The 17643-nt window shown below is 36.9% G+C and overlaps 1 protein-coding gene across 4 annotated transcripts in view; it reads left to right on the forward strand.

Annotated features, from left to right (window-relative positions):
* ATG5 (autophagy related 5) overlaps nucleotides 1-17643 on the forward strand; it is a 133958-nt gene that overhangs the window by 65559 nt on the left and 50756 nt on the right. For all 4 annotated transcript variants that reach the window (XM_069598248.1, XM_069598250.1, XM_069598251.1 and 1 more), the window contains exon 6: nucleotides 5681-5775. In XM_069598248.1, the coding sequence (XP_069454349.1) occupies nucleotides 5681-5775 (95 nt within the window). The remainder of the gene's footprint in view (nucleotides 1-5680; nucleotides 5776-17643) is intronic.

The following is a 17643-nucleotide window of genomic DNA, read 5'->3' on the forward strand; positions in this document are numbered from 1 at the left end:
GAGCCACCAGTAACTGCTTGGTAACAAATTAATATGTACTTGATTCATTAACATGTAGGAATTTAACAGTACATCCTTACTCCAGTTTTATTTAATTATTGGCTAGGGGTTAGAAGAGATCCTACTATTACAAAACCCAGTGTGAAAGACATTTGGTTATATACGTAAACTCAGCACTGATTTTCTTTTAATTTCTTCTATTTGTATCTTTCCTGTTAATAACTTTGACTTAGAAAAGTTAGATTATTTTTGGTTAGAATGTTTTCAGTGTTATTGAGGAAATGCTAATCTTATGTAAGAACATATTATTTTTATAAGACAATTAAACTAATATAAATTAATACAGATCCTTTATTATGTCTTTATTCCTTTTAAACATAGTTGTATCAGACTAGGTTCAGTCAGGAGATAGAAAGCACACAAAGGGTTGAATAGATTGTTTTATATACAGAACTATTAAGCTCTGATAAAAGAGTAACTGGATATATAAGAAAATCAGACCTGGTACCCTAGGGCTAAAGAGGAAGGTCACATTTAGCAGGAGCCCCTTCCCAGGGCTGGGTTTCGAAATCGTTAGAGAAGGTATATTCCAGCACATTGGATTCGTAGAGAAAGTCTCTGTTTTGCCAGGCTGGAGCAGGTCTGCAGTTGCTGGGAAATCAGGAAAACCTGGAGTGTGGGCCACCAGCAGCAAGTGGCACAGGCAAGCAGAGGGAGTGGTGGCTCTGGGAAACTAGGTCAGCCACCCAGTCAGGCCTGCAGAGGAAAGCAGGGCAGTGATATGGGGTAGGGGACTACAGTGTGCAGACGCAGAAGGAGCCGCTTTCTCCTGCAGTGTCCTTCCAGTTCTCTACTGAGAAAGCTTAATGTGATTGTCACGGTAGTGTGTCTGTTAATCACTTGGTCGTGTCTGACTCTTTGCGACCCCATGGGCTGTAGCCCACCAGGCTCCTCTGTTCATGAAATTCTCCAGGTAAGAATACTGGCGTGGGTTGCCATACCCTTCTCCAGGGGATCTTCCTGACCCATGGTTCGAACCTAGAGATGCTCAGAGAAATTGTGTCCATTATGCCAGTGTATATATTGAAAGCCAGATTTGGAGCTGAGAGTAAATTGATAATGTGCATAGTAATGTCTCTTTTTCCAGTTTACTTTTTTGCGATATGGGTATGTGAAAGCTTTTTACTGTTTTTCTGTACTTCTTATTTGTGTTTGCTTTCCTTCCTTTAGCCCTATTGACATTTTGAATCAGATAATTCTTGGTTGTGGAAGCTTTGTCCTATGCATTATAGTATGTTTAGCAGCACCCACTAGATGTTAGTAACACGCAAATATATTGGTGACATCCAAAAATATCCCCAAACCCAAGGGGAGCAAAACCTTCCCTGCTTAAGGACCACTCCTTTAGCTCATTTCCCCCTCTCTATTAGAAACAGTATATATCTTTCATTAATAAAGATTTGCTTGTGGTTCTTAAATGTTTTATTTTAATAAAGAGGTTGTCTTAAATAATTACAAAATTTTATTTTTAGAAAAGTTATTAGAACTATTTAGTCTTACTCTCTTTATTTCATCTGTAAGTGAATTAGGGCAGAGTTTTCAGTTGGTATAGTTCTAGTCCCCTAGCTGGAAAGGTCAGTTTTCATCCTAATCCCAAAGAAAGGCAATGCCAAACAATGCTCAGACTACTGCACAATTGCATTTATTTCACACACTAGTAAAATAATGCTCAAAATTCTCCAAGCCAGGTTTCAACAGTACGTGAACCGTGGACTCCACACTTTCAGGCTGGATTTAGAAAAGGCAGAGGAACCAGAGATCAAATTGCCAACATCCATTGAATCATTGGAAAGACAAGAAAGTTCCAGAAAAACATCTATTTCTGCTTTATTGACTATGCCAAAGCCTTTGACTGTGTGGATCACAACAAACTGTGGAAAATTCTTAAAGAGATGGGAATACCAGACCACCTGACCTGCCTCCTGAGAAATCTGTATGTAGGTCAGGAAGCAACACTTAGAACTGCACATAGAACAATAAACTAGTTCCGAATAGGAAAAGGAGTACGTCAAGGCTATATATTGTCACCCTGCTTATTTAACTTAGATGCAGAGTACATCATGAGAAACGCTGGGCTGGAGGAAGCAAAGGCTGGAATCAAGATTACTGGGAGAAATAACCTCAAATATGTAGATGACACCACCTGAATGGCAGAAAGCAAAGAACTGAAGAGCCTCTTGATGAAAGTGAAAGAGGAGAGTGAAAAAGTTGGCTTAAAGCTCAACATTCAGAAAACTAAGATCATGGCATCTGGTATCATCACTTCATGGCAATAGATGGGGAAACAGTGGGGACAGTAGCAGACTTTATTTTTTTGGGCTCCAAAAATCACTGCGGATGGTGATTGCAGCCATGAAATTAAAAGACACTTACTCCTTGGAAGGAAAGTTATGACCAACCTAGATAGCATATTCAAAAACAGAGACATTACTTTGCCAACAAAGGTCTGTCTAGTCAAAGCTATGGTTTTTCCAGTAGTCATGTATGGATGTGAAAGCTGAGTTGCCGAAGAATTGATGCTTTTGAACTGTGGTGTTGGAGAGGACTCTTGAGAGTCCTTTGGACTGCAAGGAGATCCAACCAGTCCATCCTAAAGAAGATCAGTCCTGAGTATTCATTGGAAGGACTGCTGCTGAAGCTGAAACTCCAATACTTTGGCTACTTAATGAGAAAAATTTACTCATTGGAAAAGACCCTGATGCTGGGAAAGATTGAAGGCAGGAGGAGAAGGAGATGACAGAGGATGAGATGGATGGCATCACGGACTCAGTGGACATGAGTTTGAGTAAACTCTGGGAGTTGGTGATGGACAGGGAGGCCTGGAGTGTTGCAGTCCATGAGGTTGCAAAGAGTCGGACACAACTGAGCGACTGAACTGAACTGAGTCATCTAGCTATTTTGTTGGAGGTCTAGGATTAGAATCCAGAAATTTTTAATGAAAATCATGTATTTAGTATTCTGTTATTCATTCAAGAGCATATGTTATGCACGCACTGTAGTAGGTGCTAGAGATTTAATGATGCTGCTGCTGCTGCTAAGTCACTTCAGTCGTGTCCAACTCTGTGCAACTCCATAGATGGCAGCCACCAGGCTCCCCCATCCCCGGGATTCTCCAGGCAAGAACACTGGAGTGGGTTGCCATTTCCTTCTCCAGTGCATGAAAGTGAAAAGTGAAAGTGAAGTCGCTCTGTCGTGTCCGACTCTTAGCGACCCCATGGACTGCAGCCCACCAGGCTCCTCCATTCATGGGATTTAATGATGAAGCAGTAGTAAAATTTCAGCAATGCATTAAGAATCACTTTATTTAGTTATCACATTCTTGTTTGATATTTGATAGTAGAAAAATAATTTTTAAAAGATATTGAATGAATGATTGATTCATATATGAAATGACTGTGGTTAAAGGAGCTAGTCTTAGCATTAAGATGAAGTTTTGTGGTTCCAACTATTGAAACGGTTGTGGGCTTTGAATCAGAAGACCAAGAGTCTGGTTTTGGTTCTTACCTAAACTCATAACAGGCTGGACCTTAGTTGTTGTCTGTGAAATTGCCCTGGACTGACTGGGTTCTAAATTCCCTATGCTACCAGTTCTATTGTAATATGAGCCTTCCTCAGATCGGGATTAAAAATGAGAATAGAGAAGGCCTAGAGGCTGTCACAGTCATTTAGGACAGGGCTATAAGAAGAAACAACTAAATTTTGTTTTTTTACGTATAACTGTTATGGCTCAAGCAGTATGAATAGATATCCAGTAAATTTGGTTGAGATGAGTCTAGTAGTAGAGAATATGCTTTAATACAGGCTTATCTGAAATTCTGGAGTATTCATGTACTTTACAGAGACTTAACTGAGATGAATTTCTATATATAAAAAATATCTTAATGTAGAATTCTGGGTGAGTTCAAGGTGTTAAAAAAACAACACAGAGAATGGGAAAAATAGTTGTAAATTATTTATCAGATAAGGGGCTTATATCCAGCATTCATAGAGAACTCTTAACAATATTCTGCAACAAAAAGATAACCAATTAAAAAGAGGACGAAGAATTTGGTATTTCTCTAAAGACAAAATGTAAATGGCTGGTAAACAAATGAAAGTATACTTAGCATAATTAGGCCTTATTGTTGTTTAGTCACCAAGTTGTGTCTGACGTTTTTGTGGGCCCCGTGGATTGTAGCCTGCCAGACTTCTGTCCATGGGATTTCCCAGGCAAGAATACTTGAGGGGATTGCTATTTCCTTCTCTAGGGGACCTTCCAGGCCCAGGGATCAAACCTGTATCTCCTGCATTGGTAGGTGGATTTTTAACCACTGAGCCGCCTGGAAAGCCCATAATTAGGGAAATGGAAATAAAAACCATAAGGGGATACCACCTCACATCCACTAGAATGACTGTAATAAGGAAGATGGACAATAATGTGTTGGCAAGTTTGTGGACATATCAGAACCTTCATATGTTGTTGGTAGAAATGCAAAATGGTGTGGCCTCTTTGAAAAACAGTTTGGTAATTCCTCCAAACATAGTTACCATGTGGCACTTAAACAGTTTACTATATAACTCGGCAATTCCATTCTTAGGTAATGTATACAAGAAAATTAAAAATATGCATCCACATAAAAACTTTTATGTGAATATTCATGGTAGCATTATTCATAATAGCCAGAAAGTGGAAACAACCCAAATGTCCACAAACTGATAATGGGTAAACAAAGTGTGGTATCTCCATACAACGAAATATAATTTGGTCATAAAAATGAAGTTCTGATTCATGCTACAACATCACTAAACCCTGAAAACATAGTAAGAGAAAAAACAAAAAACAGATGCAAAAGACCACGTGTTATATGATTTCATTGATATGAAATGTCTGGAGTAGAATAGAGATTAGTGATTTCCAGCAGATGGGGGGAGGGGATAATTATTAATGGATATGCGTTTCTTTGGGAATGATGAAAACGTTCTGAAATTACATGTTAGCAACTCAGTGTATTAAAAAACACTCAGTTATATATTTCAAAACAGTGAATTTTAGAGTATATGAATTATATATCAGTAAAGTTTGTTTTTTAAAAATCAAGCCTAACATTTTAAAAAAGGAATTGTTTAATCAGTCTGAGATTAAAGTTCAACTGACAGTTATTTCTCAAGTGTCAGCTTTAACTTCTTTCAAAGCCTGTCCTATAATTTTATGTTTTTGCTGTTTAACATGTGCAGTGTCTGTCATTTTTCCTTAAATAAGTTCTGATTCAACTTTAGGTCACTGGAAGCTGTGCCTTTATAGTTTAGGTAGTAGGAATAAGATCAAGGGAATCAAGACATTCATCAATACCTGATGTTTTTTGCCATGATACCCTAAGTAATCATAATCTGTTTAGGGTGTCTCTTATGAGAAAAAATGTCTAATGGAAATATCTAGGAAGAAGAAGGAGCAATAATGTAGAAAAAATTAATTTTATATCTTGCTTCATGTTTAGTTATGGAAAGGTAAGTTTAAGAAGAAATAATATATAAATAATGCCCTTTCAGAAATTTCTATGAGGAGTGATGAATAAGTTTTCATCTCTTCATATGAGATATTAAATTATAATATACACCTTTAATAAATAATTTATCGTTACAGACAGATTTGACCAGTTTTGGGCCATCAATCGGAAACTCATGGAATATCCTGCAGAAGAAAATGGATTTCGTTATATCCCTTTTAGAATATACCAGGTAGGAAGTAACATTTTTTACAATACCAACTTATGAAAGCCTTGAACATCTTACTTCTTAAAACACTTTTGTCCAATGTCTTTTAAGTTTACATAGTAGCTGAATAATACTTATTAGGACTTTCCAGATCTCTTTCTTTTGGTGGCAGTCAGATCTGAGACTGCACTATGAAGTATGTGACTCATATAGTGGGTCCTCACTCATATAGTCAGTCCTCTTTATTTACAGATTCTGTATTGGCAGATTAGCCTGCTTGCTGATATTTATTTGCAACCTCAGAGTCACCACTCAACAGTACTACCCTGGACATGTGCAGAGTGATGAAAATTTTGATTTGCCCTATATGCACATTTCCAGTGATGCTATGCCTTCTTAAACCATAAAATGTGCTCTCATACCATAAACAAGTGACTTCCCAGTCTATTTAGTGCCACATTCTACACATTTTTGTGCTTTTTATTGGTAGTTTTGATGTTAGAAACGATTCCCAGGCATAGTGCTGAAGTGTTGTCTCTATTTAGAAATGTATATAAAACAAGAGTATGTATTGATGAGTTGAAGAATACATGAGCAGAGACTTGCAGTAACCCTTGTATTCCCGTGGTTCAGTATTTGTTTACTCAGTGTTTGCAGTGACTTTACAGAACATGAGTACTGCAGATGAGAACCGACTCCGTTTTCGATGATGGGTCTTCAGTGCTGTACAACAAAATAAATGGTAGCTTCTCATTGCCATACCCTTTCATGGGTTTAAAAAACTCCATGTTTCTGTAGAGTACTTTAAAACTACCATATGTTTCCTATATAGCAATACAGAGTGAATTTTTATTGAATGAATGGTATCCAGAAAGCAAGTTGCCTACTATCATGGAAAAAGCAGTTAAGAATAGAAACTATTAATAGAAATAGTATCATAGACATAGACCCTCATCTAGCAGGACCTCCATTCAAATTCAAGAGATTGTATCATAACTTCCCTTTGTAGACATTTTTACTATCTCATAGTCTTTACTTACAGTTACTTCAACAGTTATTTTTTAATCTTTTATAGAGCCATCATATAAATGTGTGTTCAAAAAGAAAGTAAACCATCCAACTGAAAACAAGTAAAAACCAAAAATCCCAGTGTACTTCATGAAAAGTTTTTATGACTTTAATAAGGTTGCTTCTCAATTATTAATAAAGATAATGGCAAATAGTCTATTTAGATCATAGATTAATAATACATACAACATAAATAAAATGAGAAAAATGACTGATGGCGTGAAATCAGATAATCTAATTAACCACCTTCTTCTGCTTCCTTTTTTTTTTTTTTTTTCAGAAAAATAAAATTTTAATTCTGTAAGTCTTTGTTAAGCACAGATATTACACAGTGGATTTGGAAATGCCATATCTTATTTATTTATACCGTATCTTATGAAGAATCTGAGGCAATTTACAGGAATATATTTTGTACAGAAGCAAAATAGAAAAAAATTTAAAATCAGAGCCACTGAAAATATAAAATGGAAACTCAGCATGAAATTACCTAGACTATGAATAAGTGAGATCTTCAAATTTATTAAAATTTTTAAACTTACTGAAATTGCCTTGTAAATTTGACCCAAAGCTTCTTTGCAGCCAGAGCAAGGGAGAAAGAAATGTGATGAGATATGATTTTTTTTCATTTTATATATGATGAAAATTTACTAGGGTATCAGAGAAGCTAACTTTTCTTGGGTACCACATAGGAAAGAAACTTCTCATGTGACCACATTTAGAGGGAACGGGGCAATATCCTTTATACCTCACCTATACTTAGAAACACAATAATAGTTTCAATAAAACTGCTTCCTAATGTGTCACTTAGTGAAAACTAAAGACAGTGTATCATAAGCCATGGATCATCCACAGTGCAATAATGAATTGGTGAAGTAATCGGAAGGCAAAGACAAAAGAAAATTCTAGGTTATTTTATGGAAGAATGCTGTTTATCAAATAAGAAGGAAAGTCACTGATGGAGCAAGGCAATTGAGGGTTGGGATCAATCAGTAAAGGTTAATCCAGTGGAGGAAGAGGTTTTCGGAGACCTGTTAAGGAAAAGGACAGGAAGCAGTGTTGCCTCTGGCATGGGAGAATCTCAGGTGCGGCACAGGAGAGGTAGAACCGCTTTGCACCTGTTACGTTCAACAGTGGGCACACAGGACAGTGCTTGTGTAAAGTAACGTGGGGAAAGGCGGCAGGAGGTCTGCGTGTTTGTATTAAGAGAAAAACTGTCTCTTATTACACGAATTGGTACTGATTGCTTAGACATTCCGTAAGAGAAACTTCCAGAGTGGTTTTATAGAACTAGAATGATATGCTTTGGTTATCCCAAAGAGAAAAGCCAGAATTGAGTAAGATTTTATGGACTAAGTATATGTGGGAGACCTGGGTTCAATCCCTGGGTTGGGAATATACCCTGGAGGAGGGCATGGCAACCCACTCCAGTATTCTTGCCTGGAAAATCCCCATGGACAGAGGAGCCTAGTGGGCTACAGTCCATGGGGTCGCAAAAAGTTGGACACAGCTGAGCAACTAAGCACAACACAGCAACAATAGTACTTCTAGTGGGTAGGATGTTTTATGTGGTGTATAAGTCTCATAGGAAAAGGCTATGTCTTCACCATCACAAATATAGATATTGGTGATAAAAATACAGATTAAAAGCAGTAACGGCCTATTACAGAATTTTAAGAGTGGTCCTTATGTTTTCTGAATGGATTTCTCCTTTTTTTTTTTTTTTCTTTTTTTGAATACGGGAACCTACTTTGGGGTTGAACTAGGATGGTGTGGATGGGGACAAGTGAGATTGACTCCGGTGGCTTGACTCTGTCTTCCTAGGGTCAGTAGTTGTAGTGTCACATATTTATGGGAATTCTAAAGCACAGTTTGTAGAACTACTCTTTATCTAGGCCAAGACAGGTTCAGTGATTTGCCCAGGTTAGGAAGTTCTTGATCTAGCTAGCACTCTGGATACACTAATACCTTCAGCATGCTGGTGGTATCTTTGAAGGCAAGGTTAGGGTTTCTTTTTTCTTTTTTCCTTTTTGATTCTGTGTAGTAGGATTTAGTACAGTGTTATTATGTACACTGTAAGTGCTTCACAGGTATTTAATTGAATCTTACAGTATTAAAGCACCAAAGATTTCATAATTCTAAAGCTGAAAAAAAAAATTATAGTTCAAATAATCCAAAACTGAAAAAGCTAGCTGCCTTTAATAAGGATAGTGCTGTTGTAATAGCTGAAGAAAAAACACTTTTAGAGTTAATTAAAATGGTTAGAGACTAGTAGGAGCAAGTGGAAGAGAGCTGTTGGAAGGGTTGCATGGAAAAAACAGGGCATTGTATGTACCCCTGAATTCCGGCACTGCACTGGAAGGGAGGCCCCTAAGGCTCTGTGGGAGATATGACACTAACTAGCTGTGTGTCCACAGGTGCTTCCTCAGTCTTGCTGGGCCTTCGTTTCCTCATCAATAAAACGGAAAGGGCATAACTGAGTGAACTTATACATCTGGTTGGAATTGTTCTTTAAAGAAGCCATATTACAGGTTTATCTAATTGTATCAGTGATGTTCTTTTTAAAATGTTGTATACTCCTGGTTTCAGAGCAAATTTATCAGCTTTATAGTAAACATAGTTCTTTCCTTTATGTCACTGTTTGTATGACTTTAAGATAATTTCTTAAATGGTTCATCTTGAAAATTCATTAAATCATTCAGCAGTCATTAATAGTTGTTTGGGACTATTGTACCGTGAGCACCATAGTAACATACCATAAGGCATACCTGAAGCCTAGCAAAGTACCTTATTTGTGGAATTTAGTTGAATAAAACAGAGATTCTAAAGACATTTCCAAAAAACGGGAGCTCCGAAACTAATTTGAGATATATACCTCCCAGCACTTATTGGATGGTTCAGTTCCAGCATGTGTATTTAACTATAGATTGCAAATGCTTGAAGCTCCTTTAGGGAAAGTGGGTATTACTATTACCTAACGTAGGAATTGTAGGATTACAGTTGCTAGAATAATAGTGCAGATGTACAGAATGTAGATCTTCTCTTTCTCATTTACCATTCTTTCCTGGGGAAAATGATCAGGTGTGTCCATACCTCTTACTGCCATATCATAAATACAATGATACTTAGAATGTATGTGAAAGAGAGGGAAAGAGAAAGAGAATGTGTACATGTGAGAGAGAATGGTTTTCATAAATTTCTATAATTAGACAGAAAGTGGGAAGCTAGAGAATTCTCAAAATTTGATTGACAAATCCTGGTTGCCAGGTGGGGACTCTGTTAGGGCAGAGCTTGCTGCCTGTTCTTTACTTAGTCATGGCAGTGGCACTTTTTCTTCAAGCAGGTGGAGACAGAGCCTCAGGGTTTTATCGGAACTCTTTATTGACCTACGTAACTTTGCTGTTGGCTTTACCTCTAGCTGGTTTGGTTTTGAACTTGATTAAAATTTTAGACATGAGATACATAAGTGAATATAAAAATTTAGGAGTCTCAGTTTTTGCCCATTGTCTGTTGGCTGGCTTTTTCCATTTCCCTATTTTATATTTTTGAGTCTTCATATATACCTTGACCAAAGGAAGATGGGATCTGCTGTTTTCCTAGATTATATGATCTAAAGATAATACCAGATTTCTGCTATTGACTCCCTTATATATAGCTCTTTAATTTGTATGGTTGGGATAGTCCATTGATTCAGTGTAGCTTTTAATGTATGTGGCATTTTGATTAATCTGCACCTTTGTTTAATATACTAATAGATCTCTACTGTTTGAGACCTCAAATTAGTAAATTTGAATAAAACCTGGAAATCCAGGTTTATTAATAAGACAAACAAAGGGCATAATTTCGCTAAACTTTTTTTCTTTGTTTAGAATTCTAACAGAATTCCTATATAGCAGGGGATAAAAAGGGAAGGACAGTGAGTATACTTGACTGAGGTTCATTTCATCTTTGGAGGCCTCACAACTGTCTTATGAGGTAGGGATCTTTATCTGATTTCCCACATGAGGAAGCTGAAGCTGAGGAATTCTAAATGACTTGCCAAGGGGCACACATATAAAAAGTGTGAAGACTAGAATTCAGACCTAAGTGAGACTTACAAACAAAATATTATTTTCTTCCTAAAAATTAAGTTTACAGAATTTTTAAGACATAATTATCACATAAAGTGAAGTCCATGAAGTCCACTTTGACCAAACCTAGAAAATCCCTAACTATCAACATTCTTTAAAGGTTGACTTCTGTGCAGATTGTTGGAAAAGTTTAGTTCTTTTTCATCTGTGATTTGATTGTCAGTGGGCTCAGAATGACTGTCATCCAATGACAGAATTTTAGTGGTAAAAGTAAAATAGGACCAAAAGTAGTTTGGATATCCATTATTGACCAGAATGTGTCATTTCTGTCATTTACATAACACTTTGGTTTGGTGTGTGTGTTTCGGGTCTGTGTTCCTGAAATCCAGGTGCTTCATATTAACTAGTATTCTAGAGATGAGGTTAATGGCAGGAAATGCCTCAGAAATGTAACTAAAATGTTATTTAGCCTAGCACATAAACAGATGTCATTAATGAGGGTATCTGTGAAAAAGATTTGTAAACTGACTGTGACGTCCTCAGGCATTGATATTTAGGTTGTAGTGTGAAAATTAGGCACATAATTTCTGTTTTTCAAGAAGCAGTGGGTTTATAAGTGTTATCTGCCGGTATGCTGCATGTAGGAAAAAGTTGTCTCATTCTTCTAATCATTCACCAAGTTCATTTGTTCACAAATATTTGCATGCTGTGCTTGTACTGTGCACAGGGGATACAAGTGGTGATTAATATGGTACATCACCCTTTAAGAATTTATAATAAAATAATAAAAGAAAGAAGTGTACAATCAAATTTTAAATCACAACTGTGATTGGTGCTGTGAAGGAGAGGTATATAGTGCAACAAAGGCTAGTTCCGCTGAGGGGAATTTGATCTGTTTTAGTAGGGCAGAGAAGACTTCTTTGATGAAATGTCCTGTCTTTTGAGGTCTGACAAATGGATGGAATTAGGTAGGCAAAGAGTAGTGAGAGGACTTCTGTAGGCAGAGGGGATGTAAGTATGAGGACAGCCTGTTGCTCTTGAGCACAGAGTTGGGGGCAAAGTAAATATGTTGCTTATTTTTCTTTTGGGTTATTTATCTTGTTATTTTACAAAAGATTATTTTTATAGATATTAACCATTTTCTATCAAACTGTAAAATATAATCACAACTTTAAAATTCATCTTGATTTTTATAGTATCTTTCTGTAAAAAAAATGTTTTTAATGCTTTATATGCCCAATTATTAATATATCTTTTTCTTAGTCATATATGGATTTCTTTCTTTGTTAAGAAGGCCCCTCCCCATACACCTACAGGTTATACATAGTTTTACCTAGCTTGTAAGATTGGTTTTTAATATGTAACTCTTTAGCTCATCTGGAACTTATTTTTATGTGCTATATGAGATACAGGCATACAGCCTTATTTTCTTCCAGGTGATAGCTAGCTGTAGTGAGTTTATTAATATATAAACTAAGGGTGGGCACACTTTTTTCTTTAGAGAATCAGAAAATAAATATTCTCAGCTTTGTAGAGCAAATGGTCTCTGTTGCAGTTGTACAGTTCTGTAGCTTGGAAGCAACCATAGACGACTTGCAGTTGACGGACATGGCTGTGTTCCAATTAAACCTCTATCTCCAGAATCAGGACAAAGGCACAGTCTGGCTTGCAGGCTGTAGTGTATTGATTCCTGATATAAACTATTATTTTCCTATTAGATAAAAGTGCCACTTCTGCTTTACATTAAAATAGCTTGACTGTAGGGATCTGGTTTTGAATTTCCTCCTCCATTCCATTGGTTTATTTGTTTATTTTTATGGCAGTTTTATTTTTATTTGATTTTAACGTTCTGATATTTGCTGGGGCAATTCACTGCTTACCTTTTTTCCAGTCTTTTCATGGTTAATAAATGGAAATACATTTCTGTTTTAATTTTGGTAAAATTCACCTTTTTATGTCATTAAATCTTCCCATGTAAGAACACAGTACATTTTTCTTATTCAGATTTGGTTTTATGTTTTCCAGGAGGGCCTTTGTTTTTCTTTTAAATTTATTTCTAGGTGTTTTTTTAGATTTTTTTTTCTTTATTTCATTTCCATTTCTGGATATTTATTTATGTCATCAGCCAAAAAAACACACAAGAAACCCCTCTTCCCACCATTTTGTCAGCTATCTCTTGTTCTTGCGGCATTGCATTGTTAGTATTGTGTTGCTAAGACTGTGTTAAATAATAATGTTACTAGCAGTAATCAGCCTTTTCCCCAGCTTTTCCCTTAGCCTTTGGGATCTGTAAACTCATTGGTCCTCAGGCTCATGTCCACCCAGAGGGGAAATATTGTAGAGGTTTGTAGTTCCCCCATGTAGATCTTGCCTGCTTGCTCTCTCTAGTAGTTACTTTAGCTCAGAGAGCCACTTTGTTGTTAGGAGACAGATTTGGGAATAGAAGGAAGAAAGGGAACCATTAAGCTTCCATGCTCCCAGAATCCTCTCCACATATAATTGTTATTATGCTATTTTTTTCATGTAAAGAATTTATAGCAGTAATTCTCGGGGCAAGGTATAATGCTAAATTCGTGCCCTAGTTGTGGTGGTAGCATACTACAATGAAACACCTGTGCTTAAAAACAGGACTTGTATTTCACATGTAAAGACAAGAAAGTATAGAATGGATGATCAGTTCTCAAAGTAACTTCACTTCTGATTCAAGTGAAGACAACATTTAAAAAATGATAACTTGCAAGTTGAAGGCATATCATTCATTTTCACCTTTCTGTAGAGATACAGCTTATGAAGTTAATTTAATTTCTTTACAAAGTATTTTAAACATTTATTAAACATCTAAAGAGAATTTCTTCTTTAGTAAATGCAAAGAAGCAGCCGAGCCTCTGTACTGTGCTTGTATCTTTGTTCCCTTCACAATGCTGTGCACATAATAGGTGCTCACAAAACACACAAACTATGTCTAACAAGCTAAGGAAGTTCTCATTATCTATGAAGGTGGTGGCCATTCTGGTCTCTTAATAAATTAGATGTAACATTCATACTATACATTTTACTGTAGAATTCTGGGCTGGATGTTCTGTTGAGTAAAGTATCATTGAGCTTCCCAGGAGGCTCTGGTGTAAAGAACCTGCCTGTCAGTGCAGGAGACCTAAGAGACATGGGTTTGGTCCCTGGGTCAGGAAGATCCCCTGGAGAAGGAAATGGCAACCCACTCCAGTATTCTTCCCTGGAGAATCCCGTGGACAGAGGAGCCTGGCAGGCTACAGTCTATAGGGTTGCAAGGAGCTGAACATGGCTGAAGTGATACAGCATGCACACACACAATTCTCTACTATTCTCTATCATTCTCTACTGTTGCTCTAAGGTGGAACAGAGCTGTATGAAAATATAGTAATAAATTATTTTTGTGCAGCACTTTATGTTTTGTGAAATACTTTGATCTTCACAACATCTTTGTGTGGACAGAGCAAATATTAATGTCTCTTCTAAGCTGGAAGTTAATGAACAGATAAAGGACACAAAGCTAGTAAGCAGTGGAGCAAGGACTAGCATGCAGATCTAGCTCTGTGTGGTATATACATGTGTGTATATTCTAAAAGAATCTCTTTTTTGCAAGAGCATGAATATGTATTGAGACTTTAGCAGTTGAATATGAGATGAATGTTTTGCAGACATAGGTTAGTTCAGTTAATGAAGAATTAATTGGGGGTATTGAGTTTTAAGAGATTAAAAAAATAAGAGTCCAACAATCTTTTCTTTTTGCTGTTTGCTGCCTTTGCTTTTGGTGTCAGATCCAAAGAAATTATTTGCATGACCCTGTCAAGCAGCTCACCACGTTTCTTACCGCTTACTGGTATCTACGAGCTCAGTTTTCTTCTAAGAGCTTTATGGTTTCAGGTCTTACATCCATCCAAGTCTTTAATCTATTTTGAGTAAATTTTGTGAGTGGTATAAAATAGTCGTCCAGTTTCATTCTTTTGCATGTGACTGTTCAGTTTTCCCAGCCCTATTTATTGAAAAGACTGTCCTTTCCCCATTGTGTATTCTTTGATCTCTTGTCATAAATTAATTGACCATATACATGTCTGTGGGTTTATTTCTGGGTTCTCCGTTCTATTCCATTGTTCTGTGTGTCTCTTTTTATGCCAGTACCATACTGTTTTGATTACTGTAGACCAGTAATACAGTTTGAAGTCAGGGAGTGTGATGCCTCCAGTTTTTTTCAGCTTAAGATTGCTTTGGCTATTCAGGGTCTTTTATGGTTCCACACCACAAAATCTTATGATCAAATAGTCTATCTAATGGGTTATTTTTTTGAGATGTAGTTCACAGACCATAAGATTCACCCTTTTAAAGTGACAGTTTTGGCATTTTACAGAGTTGTGTAGTCATCACTACTGTCTAGTTTCAAAACGTTTTCATCACCTCTAAAAGAAACTCCATACCCATTAACAATCACTTCTCTTTCCTTCTCCCCTGGCCCGTTGGAACCACCAGTTTACTTTCTGTCTCTGTGAATGTGCTATGTGGACATATAAATGAAATCATATTACATGTGTCTTTTTGTGTCTGCCTTCTTTCATGTGATGTAAGTTTCATCTGTCTTGTAGCATGTAGTACCTCATTCCTTTTTATGACCAATGTTCCTTTGTATGGATATACCACATTTTGTTTATCCATTCATTGGTTGATGCATATTTGGCTGGTTTCCACTTTAGAGCTGTTATTTTTCTATGAACATTCATGTACAAATTTTGACAGTGGGCATATGTTTTTAGTTTTCCTGAGTGTATACCTAGGAGTGAAAATGGTCAATCTAACTCCATGCTGAGCCTCTTGGGGAACTGCTGTACTGTTTTCCAAATCAGTTGCACCATTTCATGTTCCTGTCAGCAATGAGTGAGAATTTCAGTTCCTCTATGTCCCTGCCAACACTTGTTATTATATGCCTTTTTGATTAGTCATCCTGAGTGGCTATGAAGGGATATTTCATTATGATTTTGATTTGCATTTCCCTAATGATACTGAGCTGGAGAAGGAAAAGGCAACCCATTCTAGTATTCTTGCCTGGAGAATTCCATGGACGAAGCCTGGCAGGCTACAAGTCTGTGGGGTTGCAAGAAGCGGACACAACTTAGTGATTAAACTACTACTGCTTATGATACTGAGCATCTTTTCATGTACTTACTGACCATTTGTATATTTCCTTAGGAGAAGTATCTTTTCTTGGCTTATTTTTAAATTGGGTTGTCTTTAAAAAAAATAATAAATAGGGTTGTCTTTTCACTATTAAGTTGTGAATATATATATATATATATATATATATATATATATATATATATATATAAATAATATGAAAGTGAAAGTCGCTCAGCCATGTCCTGGTCCATGGAATTCTCCAGGCCAGAATACTGGAGTGGGTAGCCTTTCCCTTCTCCAGGGGATCTTCCCAACCCAGGGATCCAACCCAGGTCTCCCACATTGCAGTCAAATTCTTTACCAGCTGAGCCACAAGGGAAGCCCAAGAATACTAGAGGTGGTAGCCTGGCAGATCTTCCCCACCCAGGAATCAAACCGGGGTCTCCTGCATTGCAGGCGGATTTTTTTTTACCAACTGAGCTATCAGGGAAGCCCCGGCTTCCCTGGTGGCTCAGAGGGTAAAGCATCTGCCTGCAGTGTGGGAGACCTGGGTTCAATCCATGGGTTGGGAAGATCCCCTGGAGAAGGAAATGGCAACCCACTCCAGTATTCTTGCCTGGAGAATCCCATGGACTACCAGAGAAGCCTGGTAGTCTACAGTCCATGGGGTCGCGAAGAGTAGGACACGACTGAGCGACTTCACTCAGTCATAGAGTGAATATATTTTATATATTCTGGATACTAGACCTTCACTAGATATTTGCTTTGTAAATAGTTACTCCCGTTCTTTGGACTGTCTTTTTACTTTCTTGGTCGTGTCATTTGAACACTGAAGTTTTTCATTCTGATGAAGTCCAGGTCTTTTTGTTGTTGTTGCTTATGCTTTCATATTGTCATATCTAAGAAAACTTCGCCTAATACAAAGTGCATTTCCTTCTAAAGTTTTGTAGTTTTGTTTCTTTCATTTAGGTCTTTAATCCCCAAAACTTGAATGTTTTAAAAATTTTCTTGCTCTGTTCATTCCTCTTAGGAATAGCCTCTACTTCCAAAGTGCTTCGTAACTCAGCTCAGATGTCATTTCCCCCAAGAAGTCTTCCTTGATTTCTCCATATGTGCCCCAATCTTTCACACCATGTGTAAATTATTTTCTCTTTCTCTGAATTTTGTTTTAAAGCATTCCCTTCTACTTTTTATTATGGCAAGTGTGTACATTAGGAAGAAACCTGAAGAATCATCTCATGTAACCCCCTAATTTTAGAAATATAACAGATAGCTTGCACAGAGCTCTTACCCAAATGTTCAATTGGATATTTAATGGCAGAAACAGAAGTAGAACTTGAGTCTTGCATTTCCAGCCTGATTATTTTTTCTACACACAGAATTTGTAACATAGGCATTTCTTAAGCTCTTTTGTAGTATTTCACCATGGATCTGTTAAAGTCTGTGTACAATTTCTCTGTAAGATGTAACCTTGGGAATTCCTGAAGGTCAAGGAGTTGTTTCATTTCTCTCTGTATCTTTATAAATATTTCTCAGAGACTTTTTCCTGCTAGAATCAATAAATGAATAATGCTTTGGTTTAGAATTAATATTTTTAATATAAGATTCCAATGAT

Source organism: Ovis canadensis, chromosome 8 (assembly GCF_042477335.2).
Source record: "Ovis canadensis isolate MfBH-ARS-UI-01 breed Bighorn chromosome 8, ARS-UI_OviCan_v2, whole genome shotgun sequence".
Classification (NCBI taxonomy): domain Eukaryota; kingdom Metazoa; phylum Chordata; class Mammalia; order Artiodactyla; family Bovidae; genus Ovis; species Ovis canadensis.